Genomic DNA, 10156 nt, shown 5'->3' with positions numbered 1-10156 from the left:
ATTTTTAAACACAATAATGTCACCTACAAAGTGGCCACTCAGTGTTCGGGATGGTAGGCCACTAGGAGTGAACACTTCAATAACCTCTTTTAATCTACAGAAACGGTTCACGTGACAGTTTACTAGCTGGGAGGAAGGACGTGGCTATTAAAGCCATGCACATTACTTTATTTTCCATTACTTTATTGCAGAGATGCTTTACTTGCTTTGTTAAGTCTTTCCAGGCTGTGACTGGAGGAGGTAATCTGCTAATGTGTGATGTAGCCTGAATAGCTATAAAAGAGAAGATTTGAATGAAAACTGTGCTGGATGTAAAGGCATACTGTTTAATTATGTCTAAAAAGAACAATAGCGTTAGGTGTACAGAATACAATCATCCATCTCTTATTGCATTAGAGCGCAGTAAACAACACAGAATGAAGCAATTCAAAGTTCTTCCTCCTGAGAGGGAAAAAAAGGTGACTACGCCTTTGACAGAATGCAGAAAGAGTAAGTGGAGGCAGATTGGTAGACTGATAAGTACTTTGGGAGAGAAACCACAGGGAGCTTGCAGTTTCTTGAGGTACATACACCTGCAATTTGTGACCCTGTTTTGACACAATTTAACCAAGATAATACTAAAGACTCAAATACTTTATTCTTTGAAAGTCTAGTGTTGCCATGTGAAACTTTATAGTGCATATTTTTTTCTGTACACATTTACAAACTTAGTTTAAGCTACTTCATGTGCTTTCTAAGTAACACTTTTGTTTGGGATTTGCTCCCTGCTTGTGTGAACAGCAGCTTATAAACTGGGAATAAATGCAGCTTTTTTCAGAAGTCAGTACAGAACTTTCAGCAAGCAGAGCATTGTAATGTAGAAAACCATAGCACCCAATTTTCTGCTGTCACGATGTGGATATGCATGAATGGTTTAGTTAAAGAGATCCACAGCAGAACCCTGTGTATGGAATAAAACACTTGTGGGCATGCCGTTATAGGCAAATAATCAACGGTAGACTAGTGTGATGCATCCTGATGCAAAGCACAGGCACGTTACCACCTACAAGTTCATTATCTTCCTATAACAGTACTTTTAACTACAAAGTGTTTCATTCATCTTATACCAACAATTACAATTGATTATTTATTAAAGAATGATGTCACACTTATTTTTAAAAATCAATTTATAGTTACATATTGTACATGTTTTTCATGTTATTGGCAGTATATTTAACCTTTTAACGTAGCTTTTAAATAGTAATCTTTTATAGGTGATTATTTTGTATAAACATCAGAAATAATGTTTCTTTTATCTGTGCCTGGAGTTCAGTTTCACACCATTCTGTACAAACTCTAGAGAATGTTGTGTGTGAAATTCCCAGGAGATCAGCAGTTTATGAAATACTCAAACCAGCCCATCTGGTACCAACACACCTTTTCTTCATTCTGGTGTTGGACGAGTATATTACCTGAAGCTCTTGACCTGTATCTGCATGATTTTTTTGCATTGTACTGCTGCCACATATTCCTAATAACAGGTGTTCCTAATAAAGTGGACAGTGAGTGTATGTGTAACTAACGACAAAGACAGTTTTTTATAACCATTTTTCCCATCTTTACCAAAGATGTGCCAATAATTCTGCAGCTGACTGTAAATTAGAGTGCTGTAACAAGTATTGGTCTGATCATCATTCAAAGTTTTTAATGCAACTACATAAAAGTGAACCTTAGTTTGGAACTGCATAGTTGTAAAAAAAAATAAAAATAAAATAATAATAATAATAATAATAAAAATAAAATAAAAAATTAATAAAACAATAAAAAGCTTGGGCAATAAGGAAGCTTTTGTGCTGTTCAACTGGGCTAATTCTCTGTGCCAATATATAATTTAAATAAATAAAAAATAAATAATAAGTCATCATAGACAATAAGACATCAAAGTCACCCTAAATACTAATATTTTCTTTTGCTATAAATACTACTTTATAAAAATAGAGTCTTGAGTCACAGAATGCCAAAATGGGACCGAGCGGTAATCTTCTCCAAAAATGAATGTCTCCATCTAATGTATAGACACAGGAACTACACTCCACAGCGCCACCTTGTTTGCAAAGTGTCATATCAAATACTAAACTCATTTACAAATACTGTATATACCCAATTAATTCACATCCCTAATAATGTATCTTGCATTGAGCATAAGATTAGCTGTCTCTACAGCAACATTCAAGGCATTGAGCTTGGCAGTGAATGAGTCCAACAATCTTGGTTGATCATCAGATTTGATGGGTGCAGGCAGGAAGGAGTGATGCACTGTCTTCAGAGAAATATTAAGAAAGATCTTCTCCAGATCTGCTCTTTCCTTTACCAGGCCACAGCAGCAGGGGTGTAAGGTTGTGGTTTGTGAGTGTGCATCCTCTTCTGTAACCCAGCAATGAGCATGAGTCAAGTCCATGAGGAAGTGCTGGTCATCATGGTCTAAAGAAAGAGCCACAGAGTGCAGAGAGCAGCAGAACGCCTCTGTAGCGAGGAGGAACTCTGCACGTGAGCACTTTACAGATAAGGCTGCTTCACTGGCCTTAGACTCACTCTGTGGGGAATATAACAGATTAAATACAGTATATACACTCGTAAATGCATGGAGTGGCTGAAGAAATGGAAAAAAAATGCTATTTGAGGAACAGGACACTTGTGTCAGAGGGTCAGATGCACTTTGGTCAGAGCATGCATTTTATATCGAACTTTTTATTAAATACAAACATGTGCTCACCGTGTGTTTTATGTAAGCAGACAACACTGTTTCTGTACAGCCTCCTCCAATCAGCGCATAAGGCTCCTTAAGAGTCAGTCGCAGCACATGCTCTGCTCTCTGACACGTCACCTTCAAAACAACGCAGTGAAAAAACAAGGCCACAGAAAAGCACTCAGTTATTTATTTAGAAGCTGTAAAGAAGCGGTATAGAGGTGCGTAGTTTTTTGTCGGTCAAGCTCAGATACTTGACAGACAAAATGGGTGAGTCCATTCACGAAAACGAATTAAACTTATAGAAAACTACAAACGTGCAAAAGGAAACAACAGCCACATGTGCAGCAGCTTTGCAAGAAGTTATGTATATATCAGCTGCATTGTGGTTTTTCTGTACTGCAGCAGGGACTTGATTTAAAAACCCCCACTCTTTCTCATTTATAGCCTGCCGGTAAACCTGCCACCACTACCTGCCTACTAAACTATACATTTACAAAACCTGATTTTCTGTGATCTCTCACTAGAGTCTGAAATGAGCGTCTAGGTGAGTGTGTCTGAAACAAAGCCTAAAATAATTACCATTAAACCTGATGCATTTCTTTTTTTCCTCAGTAACTTTTAGTACATATACATAAGACAAAATCTGTTTATGCTTTTCCATTATGGAGTATGTTTTGCAGATTAATAAGATTCCATTTAATTTTAATCCATTTTAAAGAAAAGCTATAAACATTACAAAATAAGGAAAAAGTTTGAGTCTGAATACTTTCTGAAGGTGCCTTTAAAAAGAATTTCCAATACACTAGCACTGATTAACCTTGAGCTCCTCTAACATCGTTTCGTTCCTGTGACAGAGCACCATTGTGCTAACGGCTGCCTCTCCAGATGGAAGGAGCTGGAGAAGCTCTTTAGATGCAATGCGGTGCAGATGGAGTCCCCCGAGCTGTCCATATGCTTTGGCTGGAACTGGGGAGCAGATAGACGCCATAATCAGAGCACCTGAAACACACAGAAGAGTTGTGAAGTGCTTGTAAATGGGGAGGAGCTATGTTATAAACTTCATAAACACTAACATTACTCTCAATAGGTCTCTGCGAAAAGGTCTTGGGGTTGCAGGATGAGCTTTTTGGGCAGAAAAAAAAAGTTTTTCATGAATGCTTAGTATTCTAGTAAAGACATTTCAGCACTTGTGTAACAGCATTCTAAAAATGGCTGTAAATAAAATACGATTAGAGCAAAAGCCCTATTCAGAGTCAGGTATATGATATTAAGGCAAGACATCTGTAGAAACAACAATTTTGGTCACATCAATCATTTTATCAATCATCATATCAGATTTCTGGACAAACTGCATCTAACATTATCTGAAATGCAACTCTGAAGAGTTTAAGCTCCGCCCACTCATCATATTCACATCATGCAGGATCCTATATCCTTCAAAGGCTTGTTTCCTGATAAATGTCATTATGTGTCATTATTTCCTTAATAAACAATATAACCCACACTAAACCACACTGTACTTTTAAAAAGATTTAAAATTAAAAGCTCTCAAAATAAAATTTCTTTTTGATATATTCAGAACAACAACAACAACAAAATCTCTGTTTCTAATTGACCCACGTCCTCAAAATGTCTTCACAGTGAAGTGAATATTTCATTTCTAACATCAGCAGATTACATTTCTAGGTTCATTAAGTACACAAATGTATTCATATTTAATTAGAAAAACCCTCATTTGCATAAATAAATGTAAATTTTTAAAAAAAATCTAACATATTTATTGTTTAGGTAAAAATTACCCTATTCACCTGTAATATGTTGCTTAATATATCACTATTTGTTTTTGTTACATAAAACATTATGGTTCACTACCTTTCCTTATAGTATTACTGTGACGTGCCTTGAATATTTTATTCACTATTTTTATGTCAAAGCGACTAATAGCTACAGATATCCAGGCTGGAGAAAGATAGCCTCTCCCCCAACTCACATCTTCAATCACTCACTCTCTAAGTAACTTTTGCCTTGTTTACACACATACACAGAGCAAACACATCATAAATGCTGCTATCATAGTGCAGTATACAGCCACTGGAGGCAACTGGCTGTACAAATTGTATTTTATGTTTTTATTATATTGCTGGTTATTTATTGTTATTGTGATCTGTTGTTTGTTATCTGTGTTATTTGTAGTTTTTAATTGTTTATTGCCTATTTTCTATGTCTTATCTTTGTCTGAGGCTAAGACTTTTGCTGAGAGAACTGCACAAGAGTTCCAATGCCCATGTATTCCTGTACATGTGCAAACTGCAAATAAAGATCTTGAATCACGAAAAGCAGCAAGAAAAAACAAAAATGACTTTGACCTGTCATTTGGGCAATTGGCTCGATTAGGGCAAGTCCGAGCCGCTCGATAACCACCAGTCCACGTTCCTTCAAGTACTGCTGCAGCACTGGGTGAATCACCTTCTGACATGCAAACACTCCCACACCGTCCTGAACCACTCTCTCGCCGAGCTTCAACAGCTGCTCCAAGACGACCTTCTCAGGATTTATTCCCACTTGGATCTCTAAAGCCGCTTCTCCAATTTCAGAGCAGTCACCTGACAGAGAAGTGCCAAATAACACAATCTTACAGGGACCTGGATTACGGTTCTTCAGATCCACCGACTGCAGAATGGGCACTTCGACTAGTAATCCAGGGAAAACTGCAGAATCACTCACCGGTGGTCCTTCTAAGGTCACAACCAGCGTTCTTCCAAAGATGTTGGATGAAGTAGAAGGAACAGACCGAAGGAAGGCCTGCACAATCAGAGAGGCGATATGTTGTGATTCCTCAGGGTTGAGCATGCAGGCTGGTTTGCTAGTGATCGCGGTATGAGCTAAAGTGATGAGTGATCGAATACTGCTGAAGTCCACCTGAACCTTACAGCCACAATCATCTGCATTGAGATACCTGTTGCACTCTTCTAACAAGTATTTATACACTCGACTTGCCACAGCAGACCCAAGTCCCAACCTCTTGCCATTTTCAATGAGGCCAAGGCAAAAGACTCCTGTCAATGAAAATAAAACAGGATAATAGGTTATGCATGTCTCACATCAATCCAGTCACATGTACAAGAAATTCATAGTGTGTGGCTTTCCATTGGAACGGTGCCGTTTTCGAAATGTACTGATTGTTGCGGAAAAACTTTTTTTGTTGCATAATGGGCCAAACTATAGTTAAAGCAGTTTGGAGGCATTTACAACATGCTTCTGAACCACTATATAAGCTCCTGGATTTAGATACAGAGAACAAGCTCATGGATTTAATGATCATGTGACCTCATTGGCTACAATTGGATCATGTAGCCAGTCACTGTATAAAAAACTGGTCATAGTTCAGCGACTGCAGTTTTCTAAGTAGTTCAGCTTCTCTGGTGCGTCCTATTCAATCACAGTACGGGATGTTTTCACCAAATTTTATACATTTATATTTTCATTATTTTACCTCCATTGCTCATGCAGTTACGAAACGAACGACAGTTCTTAATTAAAAAAAGCTGTCGACAAAAAACCTAATGTTTAAAGATGACTGGACAGAGAAGTATGCATTTATTCTCTCGGCATCAAGCTCAGTACTCATCTGTTCAGAGTCCATGACATTAAGTGTCAATTCACCACTAAAAACCAAAACATTAACCACTTAGGACTGTCTTATTTATACCCATAAACTAATCATTAGACATTAAAATGCACGTATTGTTGCCATTGAGGCACATTAGTTGCTTAGCCAGACCTTTATAGGCAAGGAATCTTATGTATGTGGACTTGTACAATTTTAGTTGAAGTCTCCTGACTTAGAACATTGATCTGAACGAAAGCTTCAGATCAATGTTAGTGATTCATTTATTAAATTTCCATTTTTCCATTTTACAATACCAACAAAACCCCTAAGAAACAGCTGATACCTGATAGTTATTCAGTAACGACACTCTTCTAGTAACCAAGCTGACTGTCCACAGGCTTTTTTTTTTTTTAGCGCTTTTAACAATAGACATTGTTAAAAGGCAATGCAGCTTTACAGAAATCCGGATGTAGATTTATATTTAGATCCTAATGAGCAAGCCAGAGGCGACGGCGGTAAGGGAAAAAAAAAACTCCTGGAGACAACATGAGGAAGAAACCTTGAGAGGAAGCACAATTCTCATCTGTGTGACACCAGATTATAATCTGGGATTATAAATCATTACTCTTCTACTGCACATGTACTGAAAGGATGTCTTTATGATTACAGAGGCAGTTCTTAGGTAAAGATTTGCAGTATCCATGTGAGATTCTGTACTAATGAAATGGTGACACTTGTGCATCAAATGCTTTTGGGAAGTGCATGATTTTAAGATTGTACTGAAAGGATGCTCAGTATGAGCAGCGACAGTCTTTATGATTACAGAGGCAGTTCTTAGGTAAAGGTTTACAGTATCCAGTATGAGCAGCGACAGTCTTTATGATTACAGAGGCAGTTCTTAGGTAAAGGTTTACAGTATCCATGTGAGATTATTCACTGATGAAAGGGTGACACTTGTGCATCAAATGCTTTTGGGAAGTGCATGATTTTAAGATTAAGATCTTTATGGTTAAAGATTATGAATCAAACAGGATAAAAAGACATGAGAGGATGTGATTCAGCTGATCAGAGGTCCTGTTAGAATGGCCAGTCTTGCAGAAACTGGCTTGCTGGGAAAGGAGCAGTAAGTAAGTGAAATGTACCTGTAAACAACCCGCAGTCGCTGAATCTCGAGCTGTGATCCAAGATGGCTGCAGAGATCAGTCTGATCAGCGGCTCTGAGAAAGCCATTGCTCTGAGCAGTACAGCTGAGGTGGATGTGATCTGAACCTGTCCCCCGACACTGTTGTGAATTTGTTTTAATCTGCCACGTGGGCCATAACAAGAGCTCAGCGCGTGCCGCATCACTGCTAGCTTGTGGCTCATCTCATCATCAGTGAGAGGCTCATCCGTGCACACAGAGGGCTTCTTCTTACAAACACGAGACATCGTTTTACAGCAGCTTTACAAACTGTAAACTCCAGCTGGCTTAGCTTACACTTGCATATACAACCACTAGTGCATTATACAGGATGATTTATTTGCAGGATTTGCAGCTGTCAAGGATAATAACCTGCAGTGTTTATGGTTCTTCTTCTTCTTTAGTATGTAAAGGCAGTTAGCAAACCCCTTTCTGTGCATTACCGCCACCCACTGGTCTGGAGTGTGGACTAGTTCAGCTTACAGTAATGTGACAGCAAAACATACACACATCAGCCATTACATTAAAACCACAGACAAGTGAAGTGAGTAACATTATCTCATTACAAGGCACCTGTCAAGGGTTGAGATATATTAGGCAGTAAGTGACCAGTCGGTTCTCAAAGTTGATGTGTTGGAAGCAGGAAAAATGGGCAAGCGTAAGGATTAGAGAGACTTTGACAACGGCCAAATTGTGATGGCTAGACGACTGGGTCAGAGCATCTTTAAAACGGCAGGTCTTCTGGGGTGTTCCTGGTGTGCAGTGGTTAATACCTACAAAAAGTGGTCCAAGAAAGGACAACTGGTGAACTGGCGACAGGGTCATGGGCACCCAAAGCTCGTTGATGCACAGGGGGGAGTGAAGGCTAGTCTGTCTGGTCCGAACCCACAGAAGAGCTACTGTAACACAAATTGCTGAAAAAGTTAATGCTGGCTATGATAGAAAGGTGTCAGAACACACAGTGAATCGCAGCTTGCTGCTTATGGGGCTGTGTAGCTGCAGACCGGTCAGAGTGGCCATGCTGACCCCTGTCCACTGCTGAAAGCACCTACAATCAGCACATGAGCATCAGAACTGGACCGTGGAGCAATGGAAGAAGGTGGCCTGGTCTACTGAATCACATTTTCTTTTATATCATGTGGATGGCCGGGTGCGTGTGCGTCACTTACATGGGGAAGGGATGGCACCAGGGTGCACTATGGGAAGAAGGCAAGTGAGCAGAGGCAGTGTGATGCTCTGGGCAATGTTCTGGTTGTTGTGGTTGTAATGTTATGGCTGATCGGTGTAGAAGAGTTGGGGAAGAAAAACCCCTCAAATTTAAAACAATTAAAAATTAATCAGTTCAGTTATTTTTTAAAAATACCAAAATGGCAGTTATAATTTTGAAGATTTTGAAGATAAATATCAGATAATTGGTTTGATTAAACAAGCATAAGAATGCAAAAATACATTTTAAAACAATAAATTGTCAATACATATTAGTCTGTCCTACTACATGCAAAAACTCAGGGCTGCCTATTTCTTTTCAGTCCTTGATACACATGACAACTTTAAAAAGCGCGGGAAATGTTTTTCTCACACGTTTGTCCAACTGACTGAAATAAATGATCCCGGCTGCTATGGATGTTTTTGTTTTAAAGCATGCAAGTGTTAAATGCAATGACTATATATGAACAGACAGCATGGCATCATTTACTCCCACTGTGCAGTTTCGAACCCTTTTTTGGTTGAATTGAAAGTCACTATCTTGTGAAAACTAGAGCCAGAGTATACGCAGTAGACCAATATGGCCGGTTGAACAGTCTCTTCGCCTCTCGCCTGCCCATATTGGTGATGGACTCTGTACTTGTACTTATCGGGAGCACACAAAGAAGCCAGAAAGGCTTACAGTATGTATAGCATATTGTAGCATATATTGGTGCAGTGTACAAGCATGTCATTTTGAACACAGCCCATGTTTGAGGGAAAAAAAATCATAATCTGTGATGCTTTTGATTAAATCCTGCCTGCTGTGGTATATACTACTAATGATAAGTGTGGATTCCCTAATGTTTCTATGATATATTAGCACAGTGTAGGCTGGGTATTGTAGTGACCAAAAATTACTGGCTGTAAAGGTGATGATACAAAATCACCACATTGTCAGGGTGTCTGGTTTGATCCTGAGCTTGGGTTACTGTCTATATGGCTTTTTGCATGCAGTGTCCATGTGGTTTCCTCCAAGTTCTCTGGTTTCCTCCCAAAAACACACCAATATGTGGATTGGCTTATTCTAAATCAGTGTGAATGTGTGAGTGCATGCTTGTCCTGCAATGGCGTCGCATCCAGTCGTCCAGTATTACTGGGATAGACTCCAGATGAATGTATGAATGTTATGGTTTAAATATATATATCTTAACCATACACCTACAAATGGAAAGGCATATAAGGCTATACAAATAACAGACTCAGATTTTGAGTGAGTGGCAGTTCTGCAGACAGAAATGCCTTGTTGGTGAGAGAGGTCAACAGAGAATGGCCAGACTGGTTCGAGCTAGCAGAAAGGCTACAGTAACTCAGATAACCACTCTGTACAACCGTGGTGAGCAAAAAAGCATTTCAGAATTCACAACACATTAAACCTTGAAGTGGATGGGCT

General features: G+C 39.1%; 1 protein-coding gene across 1 annotated transcript; it reads right to left on the bottom strand.

The window, feature by feature from the left end:
• Positions 1 to 1662: 1662 nt before the first annotated feature.
• Positions 1663 to 7952, bottom strand: mkks (MKKS centrosomal shuttling protein). The gene is made up of 5 exons (XM_026935135.3): positions 7481 to 7952; positions 5095 to 5784; positions 3546 to 3727; positions 2753 to 2863; positions 1663 to 2572 (listed from the first exon to the last, which is right to left on the bottom strand). Exons 1-5 carry the CDS (start codon positions 7764 to 7766, stop codon positions 2144 to 2146), a joined length of 1698 nt encoding a protein of 565 aa, XP_026790936.3. The 5' UTR covers positions 7767 to 7952; the 3' UTR covers positions 1663 to 2143.
• Between the last annotated feature and the right edge of the window lie 2204 nt (positions 7953 to 10156).

The sequence above is a fragment of the Pangasianodon hypophthalmus genome, chromosome 14 (genome assembly GCF_027358585.1).
Source record: "Pangasianodon hypophthalmus isolate fPanHyp1 chromosome 14, fPanHyp1.pri, whole genome shotgun sequence".
Classification (NCBI taxonomy): Eukaryota; Metazoa; Chordata; class Actinopteri; order Siluriformes; family Pangasiidae; genus Pangasianodon; species Pangasianodon hypophthalmus.
The sequence above is the reverse complement of the archived record's forward strand: the minus strand, read 5'-3'. Positions and strand labels throughout refer to the sequence as shown.

Excerpts from the sequence above, each read along its gene's own strand:
- mkks (XM_026935135.3), bottom strand. The coding sequence starts at position 7,766 with ATGTCTCGTGTTTGTAAGAAGAAGCCCTCTGTGTGCACGGATGAGCCT. Across the intron at positions 3,728-5,094 it reads GCCAATTGCCCAAATGACAG|GTGCTCTGATTATGGCGTCT; the intron begins GTCAAAGTCATT and ends TGTGTGTTTCAG. Across the intron at positions 2,864-3,545 it reads CGATGTTAGAGGAGCTCAAG|GTGACGTGTCAGAGAGCAGA; the intron begins GTTAATCAGTGC and ends GTTGTTTTGAAG.